Source organism: Parasteatoda tepidariorum, chromosome 7 (assembly GCF_043381705.1).
Source record: "Parasteatoda tepidariorum isolate YZ-2023 chromosome 7, CAS_Ptep_4.0, whole genome shotgun sequence".
Taxonomy (NCBI): Eukaryota; Metazoa; Arthropoda; class Arachnida; order Araneae; family Theridiidae; genus Parasteatoda; species Parasteatoda tepidariorum.
The window spans coordinates 38,872,799-38,900,672 of NC_092210.1; the positions used below are offsets into that span (position 1 = coordinate 38,872,799).

The following is a 27,874-nucleotide window of genomic DNA, read 5'->3' on the forward strand; positions in this document are numbered from 1 at the left end:
TTTTCTTTTTTTTGCACCAAAACACCCAACTATCTAGAATTTGATAGGGGACTAGATGGGGGGGATGCTCTTTCATAGCAATGTTTTTAATTGGAGAAGAGGAGAATTAGCCTGAACCATAGTTGTATAAAGAAAAAAGAGCTTGAACAATTGGAAGCAGTAAAAATGAAAATATCAAAGTCACCAGTCAGCTAAAGATTTAAAAATAAATTCAATTAAGTATAATTTTAATTTTTTTAAAAGTAACTATAAAAGATTTATAAATTAGTGAAACACTTTTTTTTAACTTGTTACCACAAAATCTAAACAATATACCACTAAAATTTTATCAACCAGTTACCACTAAAATTTTATCAACCAGAAATTTTCTGTGAAAAATTATTGATAAGCTTCCACTAAAATAAAGACTTCCAACTTTAAATTTTTGTTGTTCCTTTACATTACTGATTGCACTTCAAATTATTAGCAAAATGTACATTAATGTTGTAGAATGTTTTCTTTCTTTAAAAAAAAAAAAAAAAACACTTATACATGAATCTAAAAAACCAATTTAAAGGTGTACATGCAAAACATATTTTGAAGTTGTTGTTTTTTTTCCCACAAGAAAATTAACACTTCACATAAGTAGAAAATATTAATATGTAATATAACCTAAAAAGATACCCAAAATGAAATGTAAACAATGGTATTTATACATTCATATACAGCATGTGAAGTCAATGTTGATGAATACAGATGCACTTTTCAGAAATACATAAATGAAATGAGTTTTGAGAATGTTCAATAAATAGCACAATTCATTTACTTTTAATTAAAAAGTTTCAAATTTTATAGTCTTTCACATAAAAATTACAAGAATTGCAATTTTTGTTTACACATCTAGTGTTTATATGGAAAGAGTTCTCATTGAATTTTCTCCAAAATAATTTCTTCAAAATCATATAACACTGTTAAAACAAAAATTCAATCCATGCTTTATCTAAGCCAAGACCTACACGAGACACAAAATACACAAACATGGTCATTTTGCTACACAACGTTAGTAGCAAATCTGTAGATTTAGTAGTGTACAGTCATAAAAAGCATAACATGATTTGCACATGTAATGGAGATGTTGAATGCTAGTTTACATGTATGACTCATTCTACAAGTCACTGATGACATGTAATACTGAATTCATACAATGGAATGATGTGCTTTTTCTATCTACATAACTACGGCAAGTTGAACCCTATTTCTCATACATTTTTATTGGCACCTATTAAGATGATCAGGAGATCGCTTCTGAAAAAGAGTGTGAAAACATTAATAACCATCATTCTCAAGAAGATAATTTACATTTAAAACTGCTCGAATAACTTCAAAATAATACAATACATACTAAACTTTAAAATGTTCAGCCTGTCAAAAAAAAAAAAAAAAAACTGAAAAAAAAATTCTACATACTTTTCTAACAGACTTTTAGTGAAACAAGCTAACAATAGTAAAAAAATGTAGTAAAACATGCCTATCGTGGAGCCTACCTACTTTTCTCATTGACTGAAACTATCGTTAAAAATTTAAAAATAAACAACTTTTTTTCACAACCAACATATTTCTTTTATGGCACTATTACTGACAGTGGGTCTTAACTCCAAATTTGTATTTGAAGAAAATGAACATGTAGACATACAAAAATCAGAAATATAAAGACAACTATGAACTCTGAAATCTTCATATTAAAAATATGTATGTTGCATTACTCAATATTAGGTGAAAAGTTAAGAATTTTTTATACCTGGTGTTTAGGGCATAGCAATGAGAAGTTTTCAATATCCATCTGACAACCTATATTTGAATAAAATGCAACAGTTAATGTCTGATTAAAAAGAAAATGTCTAAAAATAAAACTTATAGCAGGGGTTCTCCAACTTATGCAATTTGCAGCATTCCCCAGTAATATAATATTCGATTGCCGCAATATATTTATATAATGTTTGTTTCGTACATAACGAAAAACATGGATGATGAGAATGCAAATAGATTGAATTAAATGAAGAATTTGTTAATTTGCTTAGTGCATTTGACTGAACTTGTGGCTCCTTAAAAACTTTTCAAATTGTAGAATTAACATATTTTAGCTACTTGGGACATTTAAAAAAAAAAATTTACTTTCAGGTGATATTTATTCTTATAACAGCAATAGCTAAAAACCAGCTTTACACAGATATGAGGTATGAAGTAGCAAAGCAAATGAAAAAAAGGATCAAAAGGATCTCCAATGTAATTAAACTAAAATATGCCTTACATATTCAAAAGAGACAATTTTATATCAAATCCTACTTACTGAATGCATAAGATGGTTGTGGGCACACTTTTACAGTTACTTAGAGTTTAATTTAATTAGACTGCAAGATTTGACTGCCAAAGATAAATTTGAAATGTATTGACATTTAGCTTTGACATTTGAAGTAGCATTAAAATGTTTTCTTTAACAAAATGTCAATGCATTAAGTAATTTTGCAAATCAGCGTGCTTGTGAAGTTTAACTTTGAAATCCTTTTTTGCCCCAAGTAAAGACATGCCAGTTTATAAACTCAAATGTACTCAAAATTAATGTGACTTTAAAACAAGCACTTCTTTTTATTATCCCTATAAGAAAGGTTTTTTCCCCTTTTTGAAGGAATCAAATCAGGGTATCTGCTACATTTCAGATTTTCAAATTCATAATTTTCCATGACTAATTCCAAGAATTTTTCATGACTTAACAAAGTTACTATTTTCTCCACAAAAACACAACAATAAATTTAAAAAAGCATTATAACAACACTAATTGAAATGATAGGAATAACCAAAACTGATATACTATGCATCTTCATATTTATAGAATTTAAATTTAAAAAACAGAGTAAAGAAACAATGAAATAGCTGAAAAAATACGAAAGCAAATAAACATTTCTTCTTTTTTTCTGCAGAATTTTATTCTAAAGATACTTTTCTTGTTCATCGGAAAGGAAAGAAATACTCCTGATTTTTCTGTTTTCATTTCGGAATTTTAAAAAAATGACTGGTTTGCTTTAGCTAGAATTTTAAATTAATAAAATAATAAAAATTCTTAAATCACAGAAGTTTAAAAGATAATTTGCTCTAGAAGTGATGTTTATTCTTTCATTTTTTGAAAGAATGCCATAATTTTTAAAGAACATGATAAAAACATTTTATATTCTAATAAAATATGACTGTGAGTAATGACTTTGTTATGAATTCAGATATTCGGAACAAGATGAAAGGTTGGGGGATTCCATTTTAAAAATTAAATTTTTCGACAATCTAAATCCATGACTTTCCATGATTTTTTTTAAAAAATAGTTAAAATCATGACAAATTTTGTTCAATACCGAAATTTATGGCTTTCCAGGTGCTTGGATACCTGTCAAATTTATGATGTAAACAGGGAGACATGAATATTTTTTAAGAAATTGAGAAATGGCATAGCTATTCCATACTAAATAAGTGTTAAAATAAGAAAACATATTTTGAACAAATATAAAATTTAATAATATTAATGATTAAGATTATGGTGTTTACCCATTTCTTTGGCACAACTATAGTGAAATAGTTCTTTACATCCTTTCCCCCAGCAACCCAGAGTTGCTCCATTTAGAGAACATTTACAGCATGTCTGAAAACAAATTAAAAGTGGTTTATAATACAGCAAACACAATTAAATAAAATTATTATCACACTCTCAAAGGTCTTTTCTGTTATTTATTTTTTAACATTACAGTTATTCATATTAGAAGGTAAGTTAATTTTTAAGTTCTAGTTTTTTTTTCTTAATTAAAGGACGAAACATATTTAGTTTCCTTTAAAAAATTAAGTCAGAATTGTTATTTTTAAAATAATATAAATGGCTTTAGCTCTAAATATTAAAATTACAAAATTTAAATTAAAACTTTCTATATTGTTAGCTTAAAAGTAAGTTTCAAATTTGGCACAATTTAAAAACTCTTATAACAATATAATAGCAAAATTTTAATAATAGCACAATTTCTGGTATGATATTGCTCGTGTTTAAAACATAAGTGACAAAAACTTATTTAAAACTCAAATTGTGTTCATTTTTTCATTATGTACAGTCCGCAAAAAAAAAGAAGATATCATCCTGAATAACTTTTGTTCTAATGATCGGATTTTCACGAACTAAGTGTCAATCTTAATGGTTCCTGGGGGTGACCTCAAATATGCTAATTAATTAGTGCTAACTATTAATTAAGTTACGAAATCAGACACAAAAACGTACTTTCTCTGAATAAACATATATTTGTTTTTACATATTTGGATTCTTAACCTTCAAAATATAGGGGGTACCCGCAATCTTGGAAATATGGTCCCCATAGTTTGGTCAGGAGAGCGATCCAAAGTTCGTACCCCTTAATGTTAATTTCACTTTTTNATGGTCTTTTCTGTTATTTATTTTTTAACATTACAGTTATTCATATTAGAAGGTAAGTTAATTTTTAAGTTCTAGTTTTTTTTTCTTAATTAAAGGACGAAACATATTTAGTTTCCTTTAAAAAATTAAGTCAGAATTGTTATTTTTAAAATATTATAAATGGCTTTAGCTCTAAATATTAAAATTACAAAATTTAAATTAAAACTTTCTATATTGTTAGCTTAAAAGTAAGTTTCAAATTTGGCACAATTTAAAAACTCTTAATAACAATATAATAGCAAAATTTTAATAATAGCACAATTTCTGGTATGATATTGCTTGTGTTTAAAACATAAGTGACAAAAACTTATTTAAAACTCAAATTGTGTTCATTTTTTCATTGTGTACATGAATAACTATATTCATTATGTACAAAAACATTTAAAAATAAATTTATAATGCATGGTGAAAGTTTTCAAGTAGAGGCACAGTAAGATTATTTGTAACCCAGGGTTGAGATTCTAACGAAGTCTATTAAATGCCTATCTCACATCATACCATCAACTATTTCAAAGTTTGCAGAAAGGGAGGGTAAGTCTATTAAGCAGAAAGTTAGGGTGAGGGTAAGTCTATTAAGCAGAAAGTTAGGGTAAGTCCATTCAGCAGAAAAGGAAGGTAAGCCTCTTCTGCACAACAAGCAAAGATGAAGCTTCTTCGAACAATGTTATCTTCGAATGCTATATAAGATTTTGCAATAAAAAAAAGCACCTCAGATTTACTAATAATTTAAAGTTATTTTATTATTTAAAGGTGAGTATCCAGCCATAATAAATAGGGTGTATATAGAATTTCAGGTTCAGCACTAAAGATCCATACCAAAATGTTGATATTACACAACAATAAAAAAAAAAATTCATAAGTTGAGATACACAGGTATTCAAGATAAACATATATTAGGACAGAAACATGCATCATAATAATAAAAACTGCAAACAATAAAATAATGTCATTAAAAGCAATTAAAAAAAAGCTTAGAATTTTTACATTTTCATATGCTTCAGTTACAGCTTCTTCTAAACCTTGGATTTCTTCCCCAAATAAGGAAATGCTCTGACACCAAATAGCACAATCTTCGTGAATCCAGGTTTCTTTCAAATGTGCATCTGGATCTGAAGTGTCCTTTTCCAAATTCCTACTGACTGGGGTTGTTTCTGCAGCAGAATGACCAGCAGCCTGAAATTATAAATCATTATTCATTTTAAGATATAAACCATGATAATAAATATAAACACAGGGTTGATTGTGAGCCCAAGTCAAAATTCCGGAAAATTTCTTGAGTTAAAAAAAAGAAGTTTAAATTGAAAAAAATTTAAACAAGGTTTTTTTTCCTTTTTCTTAATATTTCTTAGTTTATTTAAAATATATCTAAAATTTTACACATACCTATACCATTTACACATACCTATAATGACCTGGAGAAGTAATTAAAATTTACAAATATGTCTTTCTTTCTTGAGTTTATGATTATAAGAACTATTTACTGATAAAAAATGAATATTAATCATGAATATAAGCTTATAAAGTATCTCTCTGGCTCTCTCTTACAAACAAATAAAATAAACTGTGTTTTTGAGTACCACCTTTGAAAGTTTGATTTCCAAAAACTTCTGTGATCAATGATTTTTCGAAACGTCTGGACCTTCGATCTCCGGAAACTTCCGGATCACTGTTAGCGAAAGTTCCAGAAATCCGGATTTTTTACGGAGCACAATCAGCCCTGATTAACATCAGAGCTGGACAAAAAAACAAGGGATAAATATGGAAGCATATTATAAGGATTTTCGAGGCATTCCTGCAATTTTGGTTTCACAGCACAGGGGTGAAAATTTTCTTGCAAATCACTTCCGTGCTAGGGAGAAGACAATAAGTTCAGCATACGACGTAGATGCAAAATCTTTCAATTGACTTATGCCAGGTTATTTATAGTTTCAGCGCCTCAGTTGTTTAAATTCAAAACAAATATTACACAACCAATTTATATCTAACAGCTTAATTAGTAATCGGTACAATAAATTTTAGAAATTAGCAAAATATTTAGTAACAAAAATAAAATTTAATCATATTTTAAACCAAACGTAGGTACATAATTGCAGTAAACTATTGAAGGAGAATGAAAGAGAAAGGAAGCAGAATGGAAATTCATATAAGTGGAAACAGAAAATGTTTCCCACATTTCCTGTTCACTCTTTAACTTCTAGAATTGTTTAACAGTCTTTTACATGAAACAGAAATTTTCTTCAACAATAAAATAATTTTTTTCCATGATAAACACAAAAATCCTTGAGGACTAACAAATTTTGGTCATCACAGAGCCAAAAAAATCGACACTGAAACCCAATGTTTTAATAAAATTTAACTCATTTTTCTTAAATAATGATTACAAACTGAATATTCCTGGGTTTAAAAAAAGTTTTCTAAACATTATTTACTTCATTGTTGTATTTCTTAGCTTGTATAATTGTTTATGCATTATTTATGCATTAAAGTTGTAAACTATACTTCTAGTCACTAGCTTTAGACAAATTAAAACGAATAATTGTCTTGATGTAATTTCATGAGAGCAAAAAATCGTTTTGCTTCTTTAAATCATAACTTAGTGGCTCCTAAAATTTAAGTCTTCGCTCTTTAATTGCTATCTTCAGATTATTAAGATGCATAGTTTCAACAATCTACATCATTAATTAAAATGAAACTTCTTATTTGATAAGTCATTTATTTATATTTAGTTTAATCATCATCTGTCAAATAAAATAATGGACAGCCCATTCTAGATGTATATATGAAGAAAGAGCATTCGCCTTTTAATAATAGTAATTTTGAATGCCGTTCAGGAAATAAATTAACTATCGAGTTCTCGGTAGTAGTAGTACTTTATTTACGTCACGCAGAGTAGCATAATGGACAACGGCCTTGAAAATATTCTGGAGGATGATCCAAAGACATGCCAGCTCAACGGCCTGCAAGTTAGTTTAGTTTCCTGGCTAACAACATGTTTCCTTCAATGATTTTTTTTTTAATTGGATAACATTGATTTAATTGGATTACAATTTCTGTTTTAAAATTTCTTTCATTTGACTTTAATTTAATGTGTCTTCAAATATATTTCATGCCAAAATAATCTTGTACGTTTTTTAACTGTAGGTTTTATGAATAAGTTTGTTGTATTGTTCAAAGTTCTAACATAATTCAAAGAATTTATCATTAACATATTGTCTCATAAAACGGTAATGTACATTAATATGTTTTGCTTCAAGGGTTTTGAATTTCAAACAGAAAAATCAATAACACTGTTATCACGAAATAATTCATAACTAGGTATTTTCAATTTGAGTTTATCGGTTAGCATATTTTTTAACCATACTAACTGCTTGGCTAACTCATATAAAGAGAGATATTCAACCTCCATGGTAGAAATTCAAAACATTTTTTGTTTTAAGACTCCACACAATAGGAATATTACCAACATATACAATAATTCATCCTATTCGTGTAGCACTTTATTGACAAATCAGAGATTTTTGACAAGTTTAGCTTTTTTTCCCTTTGTATATTGCAGATATCCAAATATTTTCAGTAGAGCTTGCCAATGCTTGATGCCAGGATTTTTCTGATACTATGTTAAAATGTTGACTGCAAAAGATATTTCAGGTCTTGTTCTTCTAGCTACAAAAGACACATATCTAAGAACACTATGGTATGGAATATTTTCCATTTCAACTCTATGTCTGTGAGCAATCTTACAAATACAAACTTAATCTTTTTGCTATTGGCAATGATACTACGGTATTTTGTACCACTTGTTAATATATTTCAAGGCATGCTCTATACATTCTTCCTGGTGGATTACCAAATGACCATTAATCTTTTCAAATTCTATCTGAAAGTTTCCTTGTTTCTCCCAAAATCTTTTATCAAAAAATTTTATTCAACTCTTTTAAAATCATATCTATGTTTTCTTGACTTTTTCTTAATATCACAATATCATACATTATCATCTATGTATAACAATAGAAAAACATCTGTGAATACTCCATTGCACATATCTCATTTTTCAAGCTCTAATTCGTGTGATACGCTAGTTACTCCAGTGTACCATTAAAGTCCTGATTGACGTAATCCTTATATAGCCCTTTTCAATTTATACACTTTTGATGGATCTTTGACAAAACCTTCAGGTTGTGATATATAAATTTCTTCTACAAAGTCCGCATATAAATATGCACTTTTCACGTCAACTTGGCAATAAACCCAGTTCATTAAGCCTACAAAAATAATCTTAAGAGAAAAATTTACTACAGGACTGTACACTTCACAATAGTCAATTCCCTGTTGTTGCTTACGTCCTTGAGTGACGAGTCAGGCTTTATATTTCACATTTTATTTGACTAATTCATTTTTAGATTGTACACCCATCTACTACCAATTATTTTAGCACTTTCTCGCTTCCCTGCTAAGGACCATACTTCTCTTTTTCTTATTCATTTCAATTTCCTCTTTCCTATTCTTCACAATTTCTTGATTAAACAGCTTCCTTCTAGCTTTTTGGAATATAATATTGAAATAAACTTTTTTTTGTACCTTCTTGTACTATGTCAACTTTATTTCTGGTTACTTTACAAGAATATCCAATCTTACCACTAAAATCAAATATATCTTTTTCAAATGCACACAATATTTTTCAATGTCATTTGATGACCTAAATCAGTTTTTAGACCCTTCTATAAAAAATGAATGTCATTTCTTGATTAATCTGATCGATTACTTGCTTTTCTTAACCACTTTAAATTTGATACCTTCTTGATACTCTCAAAACTACACCTTGAGTTAAATTCTTGCCTATGAATATTATCTTCATCATCTGAATCTTTTTTTTATTCCATTTTAATCTTCTTGATGGTTCTCTACGTGGGACCACGATGATTTTCGCTGCAAATGAATTTTTATTGGATTTAAAAATTTTTGTTTTCATAACTTTACTATCTTCTGGTAAGTAGATAGCATAACTATTGGTAGAAAAAACATCATCCCTTTTTGTGGTTTGCATTTGGAGTTTAATTTCTCTTTTGTTTAGGTATACCAACATAAATCTTACATCCAAATACTTTAAAATACATTACAGGTGGTTTTACCGATGTAGTATCTAACAAGAGTTTTCTTTCTCCTCTTCCTTGAAACTATCTTTCATGTACAAACAAAGCATACTGCTTAATCCAACGATTCTTCATTTATGTTACTATCTTTCAACATAGATTTAGCGACATCCAGAGCAATTCTATTAAATCTTTCACAGGCACCATTTTCTTCTGTTGTGTAATAACTGATCTGCTCAGCATGAATCCTTGCTCTTCTAAGTGTAGTTCAACTTGATTGTCGCAGAACTCATCACCATTATCATGCCTAACACGCTTAAATTTCAACCAGTCAAAAACTCCATCTTTGCATGACGATTCTTGAATTTCATATACCCATTTTCCTTTTAAGTAGCTAAAACTTATAACTCTTCTTCTTCTCCTTCTGTAAATACCCAGCAGCCTTTATTCAATAACAAAACTTGAGTGCCTGTCTTCCACCTATCTTAATTGTTATGTCTTAATAAGTTAAGGCTTTCTGTAGCATTGATTATTATGCATACCAGCATATAATTCTTGTAGTAGTTCTTTGAATATATATAACAAGTTATTGACTCACTTTGTTTTACCTTATAATTGACTTTCTTTATATATCCAAAATCTAAGTTGCACAAAAAAAATTACATTGCTAGCATTTGATACGAATCACTTTGCAATTCTTTTAAGTTTAAATAATCTTGCTTTTTTGCAGTACTCATTTTGCTATACAAAAAATATTGACTGTGGTGTAGAATTGGGTAGAATATTGACAGTGTAAAAGAAATTTCTTCCTCATGAGAAATACTGAAAAGTTTTCAGTGATTATGACAAATTTTTTGCAAACTGTGTTCGTGCCTTTTATGCATATCTTTATCTTAAGTAGACATGAAAATAACCACTAACCCTCAGGGTTTGTACATTTAAATCAGCTTGATTTAAATCAAATGATTTTTGTAAAAAAATCATTGATTTAAATCAAATTTTTTTTTAATATACATATTGATTTTAAAAGTTAAAAAACAGTGTTTTAAATTATTGATACTTTTATTATTTTCTTCTCTTAGTTTTAAAATTTTAAATAAATTACTGCATTCATTAATTTTAGCTAACGGAATTTCTTTCATTCTTGGTGTGTGTTAAATTTCAACACATTTGAAATAACATTTTTAAAAATCTTTTGATTCTTGAGATTGAAAGTACAGATTAAAGTAAACATTTAATGCTGTGTTCATACAGACTTGCATAGCTGTAGAAAGTAATTAATAAACATAATTTTTTTTCAAAAAATAATGCAAATGTTAATTAAAATTCACATTATATTTTTCTGGTGGAAAATGTATATTTCTGAAGCTTGAGGTTATATTAAAAAGAAATTACCCTATAAGCCAAAAATAGAAAGAAAAAAGAGAAAAAAAAAGGCTGATGAATTCAGATATTTTTTCCTGATATAGTGTCATTCTTCCCTTTCAAAATCTATTTGAAGGAGTAGGGTTACTAACTGGTATTTATTTTTTCTCATAACATGTTTACAGTATCTTTGACATTATCTGATTTTCTATGAAGAAATTTTGTGGAAAAAAATTCCATTGAGTACATAGATTTAAAAAAAAAAAAATTTTTTTTTTTAGCGTAACTTATCTATTTTGATTTAGAATTAAAAATGAATATTTTAATATAAAAATATGTAGATTAAATATTTATTTTTTGATGAATGACTACATTTATATACACAATCTGTTACATTTATTTTGTCATTTTAAAAATCAAGAGAAAAAAAAAAGAAATTACAATTTTAAATTAAAATCATGGTTTGCTAATTGAAACTTTCTTACAATAGTTATAGTAGTATTCTTTAAATTCTCTATTTCACCTAGTCTTTAAATTTCAATCATGCATTTGTTTCAAAATGGTTGCTATGCATTCAAAGATATGTATTATAATGAAAAATTATTTTAGTAAGTTAGAGCTTCTAAAATATTGTTATAATATAGTTTTAATATTAATTTAATTTTGATTAAACATTTATAAAGTTTTTTTAATCATAAATTAAAGTTCTTAGAGTGTATTTGAATAAAAAAAAAAAAAATCTGATTTAAATAAAAAAAAAATCTGATTTGTGAAATTTCTTTTTTAAAAAATCATGAACCCTGCTAGCCATATGGTGAGTCAACAAAAAATAATAAAATAAAAAAACGGAGACTTAAATAAGCAATAGAACACCTTTTACTATATTTTTTTGAAAATCTTTTCACAATAAAAATAGATAAAAGCAAAAAGAATCTGAAAAACAGAATTTTTATTAAAATGTTCAATATCTCCATTCAACATTTTGAATCCTCACAAATTGATAATACACATATTTCCAAGTTGAAATGAATACATTAAATGTATTTTACCTCTCTAAACATTTTTAAATAAAGTTCTTTAAAATCCAGTATGTTTAACTAAATTTTGTCACTTATTTATATTAAGTCTTAAATTATTTCGAAAATGAACTTTAAAAAAAAATATAATTTAATATCAGCAAAAAACATTAATAAAACATAGCTAAAAATTAAAAGAACCTATCGTTATTTGACAGACTAATCAGGTTTGGAAAAAAAAGTGGCTACAAAGTTATTAGAGTCTACTGACAACAAACTAAAAATTTACATTTTCAGATCTACATATCTGCCCATCCCTCTGAAGCCGAGTGAGATTCAAGCTGCCCCCTGCCTGGAATAGAATCCCAGACTTTCACAATGAAAGCTGTTTTTTCCCCCTTCCTCCAAAAAAAAAAGAAAGAAAAAAAAAATCACTATCAAAAATTAAATTTATAAATGTAAATAAAATTTTACAACTTTTTCAAAATCTAAAGTGGCAGATTGAGGTTCATACTTAGAAAAAAAAATTCTGTATTAATCTAGTCTAGAACAATAATTGTAAAAAATATGCACAGTAACGCAATATATATACATTGAAAAATATCAAATAGGTATTGGTTGCACCAATAAAATCTTAAAAGCATGAAAAGTAAAAAGTCATAAGTACAGATATCAATATAAATTTTTATTGTCAGACTTACATACTACCTCGTTGCATTATTCGTACAAAAATAATGCCAATATATTAATACTAGAGATGGGCCTGTATCAGTGTATCTGATACCAGCGATCTGCCCAGACATTTTGTTAAAGGTCCGTTTTCGTAAAATTGTGAAAAAATTACTCGTAATTTGTGAATATAAAATAAACATTAAGGCGCATTCTTTCAACCAGGGTTCTGCTTTTATGAATTTGTGCAAATAGGGTCCTGTTATTGCAAAAAACCTTTCCAAGGTATTTTTAAGTTGTAAATAGATACAAGATTATGCTCAACACTGTAAAACTATAATTGAAAAAAATTAAATTTTCAAAAATTAACAGCAATTGCTGCTTTTAAATTAGAGATGCAACATAGAAATATTTGGTATTTAGCCTATACTGCTGAAAGCAGAATATTCATTTTGGACGAATATAGGAAGAAGCGTCTGCCGAAGACAAAACTTAATTCGTTTACATCCATCTTTCCCCTTGGGAAGGATTTATTCGATTAACAAAACAATAACAGAGATAAGCAAATTTGTGAAGGGTTCGTTTTTATGAAATGATATTTTGTGAAGGGTCCGTTAATGGACCCAAATTTCTTCTAAACAGAACCCTGGATACAGGCCATATGTGACTTTAAATAAATGCATCATGGAAGTAGTGAGTATATTTTGTATTAATTCATTTCTTAAATATGAAGTTGATGAAAATAACTTTTGAATCTTATTTAAGCCTCTAGATGGAGGAAATATTTAAAAACTTGTATTCAGTTTGCATTAATACCCAAAAATCTATTTAATAAGCATTCCAATTGTATCAGTAAGAAAACTAACAATTCACAGAAGAGTCGATAACTTTTCAAACTAGTCTACAGACTCGGGATCAACTTGTATTTATTTGTGAACTCAGAACAATATGTCAATTCATATCAATTTGAGAATTAGTCAAAAATTAGTTACTACTTTTTAATACAAGGAAGAAGTTATTTGAAGAGTAATGCAGATTCATAATTCACGATAAGCTTGTACATTATTATATTTTCATGTTGTTCAACTCAAATCATATTTAAACTGTTTTTTAACTTGCATAATTATAAATATGAAATCCACTTAAATTATCTCAGATATGTAAAAAGTATTCTTGCAACTGACAGTTGTGGGCCAGGGGGGTCATGGGGGTTAAGGCTCCATAATTACGTGACCAACGGCATGATTGTAGCAATGTGGTCAGCACTGCACACTGGCTGCCTTTACTTCTCAAACCAGCTGGCACCAATAGATATGAAGCTGATGATCTCAGATATGAATAACCAAAAAATGTTTGCTAAAGCATTTCATTTTATTATTTAGCCATAATAAATATATGGGTAGTTTTCTCATTACTTTATTAACTTTTGCCTCAAAAAAATCAAGAAAAATTTCTCATAATTAAATTAAGGTTAATCATTTTTAACACTGAGATCATACATTTAAGTGTACAAATCAGCAATAAAATGACTATAAAAATAAAAACTTAGGAACAGTTTTAAGTTGTAATTGCATGGAAAATGTAGGGTGGTTAGATGCCACATAAAGAAAACAATTTATTTTTTCTATGAATCAATAAATTAGTCCATAAAGAATAACATTTGAAATAATATTTAGTGAAAAATTTAATTAATAATTTTTGAGAAAATAGATTATGGTACCTAGAATTAAAGAAACATTAAGAAATTTTACTCTTTCCTTGCAGAAGTATCTTTGTATCACTTATAGTCCCATATTACCTTGAGTAAAAGCACATTTTGTAAGCAAACACATTCAGAACTCTTATTTAAAATAAATAAATTTTTGTGAATGGGAACAGTAGTTACAAAAATATTATCTAGGTCATATAATTCATAAACATGCATGCATTTAGGTTAAAAATAAAATACACAACTAGAATAATATTTTTAAAAAATGACAAAACAATAAATTTACTCACCTGCCGACTCTTTTTGGAAGCTCTATCATCATGATCAGACTTGCGCTTTTTTGAACGACCAGAACTAGCCCCTGAAGAGGTTGGAGTGGATGAAGATTTTGTACTACCGTAGTTTTTATCTTTAATGTAATAAGGTCCATATAAATCTCCAAGTCCACCATGATGGCTGCCTTTATGACAAAATATACACAACCATGTTTTGTCTCTATTGAAGGCATCATAGGTAGGAGACAATGTACTTAAATGTCCAACAGGTTTTTTCTTGATTCTATTGGCTGTGCAAGCAAAATTTCGTTTGGTGGAGATTTTACTGATTTTTTCTTCTTCTTTTTGAGCAACATTTACAACAGAGATAGAAGAAGGATTATCTTTGCTACCTGTTATGTGAACATAAGGACCATTAAACACTTTTCCCTTCTTAACTTTTGGAAGAACCTCTCCAGGTTTTTTATTTGAGCTTTCAAATTTCTTTTTCCCTTTTTTGGTTCTCTTTTTTTTAACAGATCCACTAGTTTTTATTTTATTTTTTGAACCTGCTGGTCTTCCACGCTTTTTGTCAGGATTACGGGAAGTACTACAGTTAGGGGAATTATTCTCACTTTTAATAATTACACAGTCAGAATCTGTACTTGGAGTCCTTTTTAAAACTACCTCCATTTTAACATCATTCTCACCTTCTTCTTTCACTGTAACAACTGAAATGTCATCAACTGTGTCACCAGTTTTTGCTTCTGATGTGGCAGGAGATAGGACAACAATCTGGGGACTTTTTGGGTTTTTAGATTTAGATTTTTTCTCTTTAGCCGTTTCAACTACACTAACAGAATTTTCATTCTTATTGTTAGAAGGAACATGCCATGAATCATTCGTATCATCTTTTCTAATTCGGTGTATTACTACTTTGACTGGGTTTTGTGTAATTTCAGCAAAAGAGTTACCAAACTTTTCAACATCATCTTGCAATGTAACAGAATCATTTGAATTACCAGCTGCTTTTGGACTCTGTTTTTCTTCAGGAGGTAGTTTCTTAAGATTTTCATCTTTAGAAACTTCCTCTTTAATTGAGGTTTCAATGCTTTTTTGCATTGTAAGTGATTGCTCAGGGTCATTGCTATCATCTAAAGTTTCATTTTTTATTGTAACATTAGAATTATTAATTGAATCATTATTTTGATTTGATTCATTTAATGTAAGAACTTCTTTAGCAGATTCAACAATGGAGATTTTCTCATCTTTTGAGATATGAACATTTGAAGGGTTACTATCAAGATTTTTATTATTTTGAGCAGAATCACCGAGTTCATTAATAGAAGAATCACTGTTAGCTTTTTCACTAGGTGATTCATTATGCTTTAAGTCCAACTGCATATCATCAGAATTAGCAATATCAGAAACTTCAGCTGATTCATTTTGTGTACTAGCAATCTCATTTTCATTTTTACATAAATTTTCTTTTGATCCTGAAGATTCAAGCTTTTCAACACTAGGGCTAGGAGTATCAGGTGGTTTGATTTCTTTAGAATCTGCTATTGAAGCTATATCTGGCTTTGACTCTAATGCCTGTTCAGAGTTAGTTGAAACAGCTGCTTTTGTTTGATCTGTAAACACTGGTGCTGACTCAGCATGAGGTGGACATTCTGATAGAGGAACAATGCTATCACTCTGAACCACATTCTGATTAGCTTGGGAATGAGCAATGGCAGGGAGAAAATTTTTATCTTGAGGTGCTAATAAACTTTGATCTGGTTGTAAGCAATCTGGAAGATTGGCTGAATTATTTGGTAAAATTTGATTATTTTGTACTTCTTCTGAATTGGCATGATGAGTTGGTAATGGAAAATTGCAATTTGGTGCTTGCTGTACTGTAGAATAAGGATTATTATTTGAACCACCAGGTTTTGACTCAAAACGATTTTCATCCATATTATAATAAGTGGAAAACATAGAATCTTTTGATTCAGGATTTAAATTGTCCTCTGGCACATAGTTATGAGGACCGCAATGATTTGCATACTGCTCACTACCATCCCCCATCATAGGTATCAGAGTCTTAGATTCTTGATCTAGCATGACCATTTTTTGTAAAGAATGTAAAGGATTGGAAGGATTTGGGGTATCACTACTTCCAACTGAGTTAATAGGTTGAGGTATTTGCCCATTTTCAGGTGGTTGTGGATGAGGCTGCATATTCATGGCATGGGCAGTTGGTGGTGAAAAAGGTTGATTATGTCCAGGGGAGCGAACATGGGTAGGTAAGGGTGAAGGAGTAGTCCTTGAAGAATGCATAACTCCTGGACTAGGAATTTGAGCCTGAGACCATGAATGAGGAGAGTGAGCAGGAGACTGCATTTGACGATAATGTTGTTGACCTTGGGGCGGAGCTGGATTCATATTAGAAGTAGCATGAGGTGGTGATCGCATTGTGGAAACAGGCATCTGAGGAGGAGGATTATTCATCATTTGAGAATGGGAATGTTGCCCATAAGGTGACATCATTTCATTGGTAGAATTATTATCAGTCCAAGGTTTATTTGCCATATTTCTGTTATTTCCACCTGGGTAGCCAGAGTGATTTCGGTACATATCCTGGCTCATATTTGAGCCATATTGATTTTGGTTAGGGGCATAAGCTCCTCCATGATGTCTATAGGGCATATTTTGTTGCATTTGATGGTTTCCATAATGGTGTGGTCTTGGGGAAGGCAAAGGATGATAGGGTTGATTTGGGTAGGGCTGGTACCCAGTTGGCTGGCAATGAACTCCCTAAAATATTAGAAAAGAATATATAGATATCCACAAAAAAAATGTTTTAAGGTGATACATATACTGATAAGGTGGTATTAGCAATATTCACTAAAAATATGACTAAACAATGTAGACTTAAATTTTTTATGGTAGTTTGTCTCATGTGAGCATAACCTCTCTTGTTGCTTACGATTATCTGGACTTAACATAGTTCTAATTGGTAATGGAATGTATCCAACGGATATTACTGTAATATAATAAAAGAAATACAGGATTTATTCAGAAAAATTTACTTTGACTTTTCTTTCCCTGGATCGAGGGAAATATATATTTTTCTTTTCAGTAGAAAAAATCATTCACCAATACTTTCCCCAAAACACCATTTTTTTTTTTTTGCAGAATTTAGGATTTATAGCAGATGGCGCCATAGGTAAAGCATTCAGAAATTTTTAAAATACATAAACGGATATATGTTGTATATATCTAACATTTCAAAATGAATATTATACATTTAGACAAAGAATGTGGAAATACATTTTTCAGTTAAAAAAAAAATTGTCTGTAAAGAGTATTTTAAAAGAAGACGCTAAAACATCCCCATTTTATTTAAGGATTTCTATAACAAACTGTACCTGTTTCCATTTATAGTACCTTATGCAAAAAAAAAATCAAAATATTTAAAAATACAGTTTAGAATATTGAACCCATTATTCTGCAATAAACCTATAATTTAGAATACCGGTTGAAAGCCAAAATGTCTCATTTCATTACTCAGTTGTTCACTGCTTTTCTTATGACAGATGGACTAGAAGAAATATTCTCTGATTTTAGATAAGATTAGTTCAGTTCAAATCGTGAACTGAACTTAAAGACTGAAAAGGAGATATAGTTTTTGTTATATTTAAATAAATAGAAATAAAGAGAAACTTTGATATTTTAAATTTTTAGTTTAATTAAATTGTCATGACAATTGAGATTAAGTTAACATTTTACCCTTTAACAAGAACCAAAAATGTGTTTTATTTAATACTTGCTTATTATTAGATAAAAAGTTTGCTTTAAAGAGAGTTTTAATGATACAGAATGCGAACGCATATTGCATGCCAATATCAGTTGCTTATGTTCACGGATGTTACAACAATATTTGTAGCCTGAATTAACACGAGAGTGCTCCTGCTATCACAGGAAATTACTCCCAAGCCCATAACACCAGGTGTAGGTCAAGTGTATCTAGACCAGAGACAGGTCGGTACCAGATGCTCACCTGGCTTCCTTCTAACCAATATACAGCTATCACTGGCAAAAAGGCAGAACAGACTTTCATTAGAAAACACAACAGATTTCCACTCTGTCCTCTAGTGAGCTCAACTCGACACCACTCACGTCGTAAACGGTAGTGGTTTAGAGCGAATGGAATGCAAGATACAGGATGTCTCGCTTGGAGCTGCACTTGAAGTAGTCTATTTGTAACTGTTTTTTGTGTCACTGCACTGCAGCTCAAATTTCTGATGCAGACACAGTATGGTACACCACAGCCAGGGTTGGGTTTTTGACGTCAAAAAGTGGTTTTTGACATGACAAGGGTATAATACTGGTTTAAACAGTCAAAAATGTCAAAAACTGAAGTTTGCCAAGAAAATATATAAACTTCAAAACTACCAATAGTTGCCATGCATTATATTGAAATTTAATTATACTATAGGTAATCAGCAGGTTTTAAAATATTTTTTAATTNAAACCATGGTTTAAACTGTCAAAAACTGTCACATGTCAAAAACCTGCCAACCCTGACCACAGCCATACGCCACTCTTCCTTCTGAGTAATGTTGTGTAGTCGCCCAGAGCACAATCATCTTGAATACCTTCCCTTGACCAATGATGCCAAAAATCATGCACAGTGTATACATTTTTCTCCAGTCTTTCACTTTCTGCAATATTGCGGAAAGAAAATCCACCTTCTTGCAGCCTTATAACATGACCACATTCAAAGTCAGTGAGCTGTTGATAATGGCTTCTTCATCTTCTTAAAGACAATCTTGACTAACAGCAACTCAGTATGTTAAAATTTAGCCAAAAACAATGCTTACGAACTGTAGAACACTTATTTAAAGTAACCCTGATTTGCATGTTCAAAGTGGCGCTACTAGCGCCAAGCGCAAAATTTGAATACACATCATGTTTTAGCTGTATAAACAAGCAAACCAAATTAGGTTATCTAGCACAACTCCTTCTTAGTGTTTGGATTTTTTTTTTCTGTCAGAGTATAATATATGTAATTAAACAAGATATTTTAAGAAATATATTGCATTTGCTTTATTAATGACTGAAAAAACTGAATTTTTCTTTTAGTATTTAAAAATGGAGTTATAAGAGCATGTTTGCTCTTTAATGATTTTTTTTTTATTTTTTTTAGTTTTATTAAAACAAAGCCGCTAAAATATTTTTTTAAAAATTGGATTTCTTTTTATCAATTGCTATGTTGTATCATTATAATAAATAAAAAATCATTTTAAATAATTTAATATTTTTTAAAGATTATAACATTTGAGATTATTGAATTTTGTCTCGCCTAAAACACTTCAAAATTCAGTTGAATTTTCCTTGAATTCTTCTTTTTCTAGTTCCCAAATCATGTTCACAGCTATATTATTTACTAAACTGCCTTCAAAACTTGCTGTAGCTTCAGAACAACAAGCTTTAACATCAGCTCCAATTTTAGAAGAAATCTAGTGGATAACGGCACTGTTTCATAACTATTGGTGGCTTGGCCAAATAATTTCAACAAGCAAGACAGACATGACACTAACACCACTCCAGGCCCATAGCTGAAAACACATATAAATATTTGGAAAAACCATCTTCATAATTGACTAGTATCCTTAACTATTTTTAAGTATTCATGCAGAAGTCAATCACAGTTTTGATTACTACAGAAAAGTTGCAACTTTCATGGGTGTTCTGCGCGAATCACGTTCTAACAGACTCAATGTGCGACAGTGTTGATGCGTCATAGGTTAGCTTTCAATTTAAGCAGTTTGTAAAAATTGCCAGCACTTACATGGAAGAAATAGTGTGTGCATGTGCCTGGCCAGTATTTGTAGAGGGATTTCATTTCTCCCCTTCCTGTTCTACATATTGGAAAAATAGATATTTGAATAAGAACTTTAGTTAATGAATAATCGAAATATGATTATCGCAAGTGAAAATTCTCTACAAATCAATGACAGTTTAAAAAAAGTAATTATAAATAATGATAATAAATAATAGGTTAATTAACTATTCAATTGAGTTATCTTGTTTGTAATTACATATTCTTTTTATATTTTTGTTCTTTGATGCCGTTTGCAACATTTTTATTTTTGAACAACCAATTTGTTTATATCTCCGAATAGTGGACATCTCTTAAAGGTGGTCACATAGGCACAGTTTCAAAGGAACCATTGTTTGGAGATTTTACTGTGTAAAAATAACTTGCATACAAAGATTTAGAGAAAATAAGTCACTCCTGGATTTGTATCTTATTAATTATTCATTCACGGACGCAGCACAAGAAATATTATAATTTAAATCTCTATATAAGCATAAAATTTTGAATCATTTACAAAAATTCTCTTAATATTATTATTCAAATTGAATGTATGCAAAACTGTAATCGATAATTTCAAATAGAAAGTTCAAAAAATTAAGAAAACATGGGCTAGCGCTAATTAATAATAAAAATTTCAACAAAATTGCTAGCAAGAGTGAAAAAAAAATTTAATTATGGCCTCCTATTGTCACTGTTATTTATGTCAATCAGATTGATATAAACTAAATTGAAGAGGAGAGGGTAAGAGGAGGGAAAACGGAAATAGAATTATTTTTTAAAAAGAAGTTTAATAATGAGTTAAATAAAATATAGTGAAAACTAGGTCAATTGTTACTCTTGACTACGGAGATACTTAATTTGGAATATTAGATATCTAATTATTTTACTTTTAAATAATATTTTTTAATTCCTTAAAAATTAAATTTTGAAACCCAAGATTTTGTAATTAGATATTTAGAGTTACTGAAATTGAATGTTGAAAAAATGTGAACATTATAAAATGTATCTTTCTTAATTATGCTGCCACTTTTTCAGTTTCTTATGAACCTTAGAATCTTACGAAACCTGCTTAAAATGAGACTATCTTGATACAATATTGAGAATTGTAAAATAAGTTTGTCAATAAAGAGATTAGATCAACTACATTTTTAGCAACATTAAATGGAAAATCTGTTGCAGAATGAATAGAAAAATCTCGATTTTGGATGCAATTTGCAATCTTTATCCAAAGAAAAACACCAAAATTAAATATTAGACACTATGAAGAGATTTTTTTTTAACAATATATAACACAATGTTTTTAATAATGTTTTTTAGCTTTTTCTTTAGATTAGTTTTTGTTTGAAATTTGAGTTCCTTATATCCCGTTACGGGTTTTTCTTGTTGTTTTATGGTCTTTTCACTATCGCATTACGGGTAATTCATATTTGTTACTGTTTGTATTGTTTGTTAATAAAAGTTTTTATAAAAAAAAAATTGAACAGTTCTTTAATACAGCTTGATACGCTACAACACCATGAATTGGGGGGGGGGTAAATTCTATTTTAAAAATTAGATATTTCGACGACCTAAATCCATGACTTTTTTTAAAAAATAGTTAAAATCATGACATTTCATGACAAATTTTCTTCAATATCGAAATTCATGACTTTCCAGGTGCATGGATACCCTGTTGTTAGCATTAATTAGTAGTTTATGTCACTCCTTGGAACCATTATGATTGACACTTAGTAACTGAATACCCGATCACTAAAATAAAAGTTATTCAAGGTAATATCTTCTTTTTTTTTTGCGTACTCAACACACATTACCACAATGACAACTGGAAGGATGATGGGGTCATCACACAACCAGCTTCTGCACCATACTCCCCAACTATGCATGGACTTTTCTAGTTCTAAATCCCCTAAAAACATTCTATTAGAGTGGATTCTGAACCATTTAGACATGAATGGATCTTAAAAAAGGACTAAATCGAAATAAATCGATACATAAATATTTATTCAAAAAAAGTAACACTAAATGCATAAAATTAATATAAAACTAAGTACAAAACAAATATTATGAAAAATCAAATATAATAAAATTTCTAATATATATATTATGTATATATTTAACTTAGAATAAGGAATTCAGCGAAAATAAGAAATGTCCTAAATAAAGTGAAAATTAATTTTTAAGTAATTATAAACACAACTTACAACGTGATTATCATACGAGTGCTCAGAAAAATTCACACCAGGGGCTCCAGCTCCTGAAACATTAAATAATAATTAAATTAAAATTATTAAAAAATAATTAAATTACAAGAAAATTACATAAAAATAATTCGAAATATTAAAACATTTTCACTAACTTTAATAAAAATTATTTTTGTGCTTGATTCTTACATCCTAAACAATTTTTATTTTATATATAATATTATGTAACATGGGTAATTTTATCATACAGTGAAATACCCTACAATTTGACATGCAAAAAATCAATATCAAGATAACAATTTATACACAATACGTGGCGCATATTTAACATATTTTTATGAGCTAACATTTATAATTAAATTACCTACTAATGAAGAATATGACATCTTTACAGTAACTAATTCAAGGGAAAACTTACTTCTTACATGAATATTAATATTCCCTTTTAAAATCACTTGAATATGAACCGCGACATTGGATTTTAAAATCGCACAAATATGAATCGAAATATTGGACTTCAAAAGCACGAAAATACAAATTGCGATTTTGAGTTTTTAAAACCCATAAATACAAATTTTTTGATCGCGTGAATACGAATCACACACAATGTTTAGTTTTTAAACTAAATATAAATACAAAAAATTGATGTTTGTTATTACAAGCGAGTGAATACGAATTGCAATATTGGATTTTAGAAATGCATGAATACAAATCGCAACATTGGATTTTAAACTTGCATGAATACGAATCGTGATACTGTGTTTTAATAATGCGTAAGTACAAATCTCATCAATAGAAATTACGATTTACAATTTTTAAATGAGGTAAATACAAAAATGGGGGTTCATATGAAAATCCTGAGTAAGAATGATTATATTACTAGATTTGATGATATCAGCAAGTTTCAAAATGTTGTCAGATTATAAGTTTTTGTTTCGCGGAAGTTGGGTCTTGAGATGTGATACTTGCCCTGGTTCTAATTTTTAAACCCAGAAGAATGATATAAAAACCAGGAATTCCGGAGTACATCCGGGATACAATCACCCCTGATGTACTAATATTGATATTATTCCATCATATTATACTAGAATCTTTATTTGCTTTGTCTTTTTATCTTTCAATAATCTAGTAAAATTTCATACCTTTTTACTTTGCATTGTACAATTTGATAGATCTAAATGCATTATCACATTTTGCACCATAGCATCCAAAATTTTATTACAAGCCTTTCATGGATTTTCACATAATCAAGAAGCACAACCTTTTTTAAGAGCAACGATGATACAGCAAAATTAGAAAATGTCTCAGCAGAAATGGCATTTCGTCTCCGGTAAAATCGTTTATTTGTTTCACTTTAGTCAGTAAAAATGCAGCTTTTTCTCAATGAATATAAAAGGGACAGGTATAATTTATCCCATTACATATAGCTTCATAAATGGTAAAATGGTTTTATAAATGGCTGATATTACATATTAGTAATTAAATAAATTTTCAGATATATAATACATGACAGAATGTATTATTTATTAGCAAATAAGTTTAGAATCAAAGATTGAGATTAGGGATCAAACGAATATTTGGCTACAATTCTTTTGCCGAATATGCAGAAAAGTATTATCTGGAAAATTATTCTTGCAAATAATTTTTGGAAAATAATGAAAAAATTTGTTTGTTTTTTTTTAAAGTTTTGTTTGTTTTTCTGTTTTAAAATAAGCAAAACATGTTAAGGGAACATTTCTAATAAAATGTATTATTTTATTGTCATTTTTTTCTTGTATAGTAACACAGATAATTAGTAACATAGAGTACTGTGATTCTTAGCATTAAAGTTATATTTCAGAACTAAGAACAATAATTTTTCTTTTTCTCTTTTGATTTTTTTATTAACTTTTTTTTATAATCGCTTTTTTTTAAGTGTGTTTCCAATAAAAGTTATTCTTTTATGGTTATTTTTAGCGTTAAATTTATCCTTTATAAATTAAAAATGATTTTTTTTTCTGTGTTTCTATCTAGCTTTTTTTTTCTTCAAAAAACTTACGTTTTCATAGATGTTTTCATGAAATTATGATGGTCTCTATTAGACTTTAATCTTTACTTTTTTATTGAAAATACAGTAATAGGAAAACAGAAATGCTTTGTTTTTAAATTTTCTTTCAAAAATTAGATCAATTTTTATTAATATTTGTTTTTATAATAACACTGCATTTTTAAAATTGTACCTGATTCACATTATCCCTTTTAATATTTTATGGATACATTTTTTTTCTCTCCAGAAAACATTAATTTTTGCATTAAAATTTGGTTCAAGAATTATGAGGATTTTTTCTATTTCTTTTTTTTTCCCCAATAGCTGCTAGCCAGTTTTTTTTCTTTTCTTTAATCTTAAATAGTAGGTCTTAATATCTGATTATCTTCATTATCCTAAACATTTACATAAAAGTTTTTTTTAAAAATCTTATTTTATGAAATTTTGATACAGTACAGAACCCATTATCCGGAAATCAGAAAACCGGAAAACCAAAAAACCGGAACGAAATTCGATAAATTTTCCCGCCATTTTTCTAAAAAATGTTTTTTTCCTCATAAGAGTTTAGAATTTTTCTTTCTTTTTTTAAAGATGTTTACCTCACCATCATTTTGGAAATAATCATTAGTTTATTACTTCATCGTTTTTTCTTCTTTTTAAGATTATTTCCCAATATATATATATATTTTTAGTTGGGTTTAACGATAAAAAAACGGCTTTTGTAGCGATTCAGAAAACCGGAAAAATCAGTTATCCGGAATAGCGATGGTCCCGATCGCTCCGGATAATCGGTTCCCTACTGTACTTACATTTTATAATCTAAATGAACAAAATGCATGAAAATTATGAGCCTTAATATTTTGAAGAATTAAAATACCTACATTTTGTTACAATATTAATAGAGATTACAATTCTTAACACTACCTTTGAATAATAATAAAAAGTAAAAATAATTTTTAAAAAATGATAATTTTTTTAGAATTAGAATTTTTTATTTACTTATGTGAACATTAAAAACAAATGTTACTAATATGGTTTGAAATGCAAGTAGGTTGGACATAAAACTTTTTTTTCTTTCTATTTTAACTATGGATTAGTATTCTCCACTCTTAAAAATAAATCACGTCAAAACGAATAACATAATGCAAATTTTAAATCACTTTAAATAGAAACGCCATGTTTCATTTTATAACATGATCAGTAACACATGATCAAGTTACTTGATTTTAAAAATACTCTAATATGATGCGAAATTTTAAAATTGTGTGAGTACAAATCGAGATGTTTGTCTTAATGTACATCATCTTTCGAAATCAATAAAATTTTTAGGAAAATTATCAGAATTCAAAATCTATCTAGGAATCTAAGAATTCATTTATCCTGTAATAATTTTAAGTTATTAGTATATTTGTTAATCGAAGTGACAAAATTGAGGATTTAATAAGATAAAAATTCAAATGTTAACATGGTACTTATCTATTTTGCAGGCACAGGTGATAGAGTCACTTATGAAAAAAAAAGTAAATAAAATAAATTTTTTTTTTATAATTTTTTTTATTTAAAAAAATAAAATAGCTGAATTTATTAGGGCTGACAGAATTGATAAGTACTCTTGTTAATTTACTGTACACAGTAATATTAAAATTGAACAAGGGTGTTTCTATTCTTGGATGAGCAAATTAAACAAATCTGCTTAAAAACAAGTTATTGTATTTTAGAAATATTGATTATCATAAATATAAAAACATTATCATCTTCTTAATAGATTTGAAACAAATTTGAATAAAAGGATGTTTAGAAGAAATTCCAGTACAAATGATCTATTGATGGTTTTATGTCTTTCATAAATGTTTCATTTGAATAAAATTACATTGCTGACATTATACTGTGTTTGTTGCAGTTTAAGATAGTTATTGTCAAATCTTCTCTACATAGTTTAAAAGTAGTTTTGTGATATATTTTTAAATAAATCATATTATTGATGATTCGGTCATCATATTTTACAGATTGATAAAATTTTGTTGCACAAATTCTTCGATGCATGTACAAGGATAATAATGCTTTATTCAAAGTTTATGACTATGACGATCTAGTTGTATTAATGCTAAGTGCAATCAATGTATAATTTAATTGATTTATGGAACCGAAAATCGTTAATAAAATAAAATATTGGTCTACAAATAGTATACAAATTTTATAATGCAAATAACTTTGCTTAAAAGCTTCATAAATGCAAAAACTAAAAAAGCAGAAATAACCGAAAATACTTTGTAATACGGTATTATTTTTAACCCTCAAAATATGTAATTTTATAAGAATAATGTTCGTTTAAAAGCAAATGGGGCAATACAATGACTAACCTGAATAAATAAAATGTAAGTATTTGAAGGTGTCTATATTATTGATCGATTAAAAATAAATAAATAAAAAGGGATAAGAAAATAGAAGTATTTAAACGGCTTAAATGTGGTTCATTTATACAGTATTGGAAAAAGAACGTGATATCATGAGTAACCATAACAAAATAGTTAAAATGACTATTTTATTCAGCAGAGAAAATAAAAATTATTTCTACTTATAATGACAAACATACTGAACAAAACAAAGAAATGCCCCCAGAACTAGGCGCTTTCATTTTAATAGTATAGTAAGGCTTAAAATAGCAGAAGTCGCCAAATTTTATGGTGACATAATCATCCTAAATGATCAAAAAAAGCTATATCTTTGCAAACATAAGTTTTTCAATGGCTTACCTCGAAATGTTTGTGATGTATTTTGCATGTCGCAATAAAAGACCAAAGTATTTTATTGCTTTAATGCTATATAAATAATACAATACAAATAAGCATCTGGGTTCTAGAATATAAAATTAGACGCGCGAAGACAAAAGTTCTCATAACCGTTGTTTATCCCGTGGATTTTTTTTCTCTTTCACCATGGGATGGATTGATCGAGGTGAGGCTTGGACGACATGAAGTGAAGGGGAGGAGGAACGAAATTATGAAAATGTCCAAATTTATTGATTATTTTGCGCTAATTTCATATTTTCGTTGAAGGATGCACATAATAGGTTCTGACAATTATAATGGAGCCTTTGATTGTGCAATATTTGTTAAATAAGCTATTTTTTTTAATATTTAAAATTATATATTTTAACTTTCATTGATGATGTAAAATAAGAAAAAATGCTCAATAATTAAAA

General features: G+C 28.5%; 1 protein-coding gene across 2 annotated transcripts; it reads right to left on the reverse strand.

The window, feature by feature from the left end:
* On the reverse strand, positions 1 to 27,776 carry LOC107444880 (uncharacterized protein CG5098). Of its 2 annotated transcripts, none has more exons than XM_016059127.3 (7): positions 27,426 to 27,776; positions 22,647 to 22,699; positions 14,613 to 17,375; positions 5,459 to 5,647; positions 3,568 to 3,661; positions 1,778 to 1,827; positions 1 to 1,284 (listed from the first exon to the last, which is right to left on the reverse strand). In XM_016059127.3, exons 1-7 carry the CDS (start codon positions 27,451 to 27,453, stop codon positions 1,249 to 1,251), a joined length of 3,213 nt encoding a protein of 1,070 aa, XP_015914613.1. In that variant the 5' UTR covers positions 27,454 to 27,776; the 3' UTR covers positions 1 to 1,248. The 2 variants fall into 2 exon arrangements, with proteins under 2 accessions (XP_015914613.1, XP_015914614.1); XM_016059128.3 differs by having other exon boundaries at positions 27,266 to 27,437.
* Between the last annotated feature and the right edge of the window lie 98 nt (positions 27,777 to 27,874).

What these genes read in the sequence shown, in the direction of transcription:
- LOC107444880 (XM_016059127.3), bottom strand. Translation starts at nt 27,453, where the DNA reads ATGCAAAATACATCACAAACATTTCGAG. An exon ending in ACTCGTATGATAATCACGTT is followed by an intron (nt 17,376 to 22,646) that starts GTAAGTTGTGTT and finishes CTAATATTTTAG; the next exon opens with GGAGTTCATTGCCAGCCAAC. An exon ending in TAACTGAAGCATATGAAAAT is followed by an intron (nt 3,662 to 5,458) that starts GTAAAAATTCTA and finishes ATTTGTTTTCAG; the next exon opens with ACATGCTGTAAATGTTCTCT.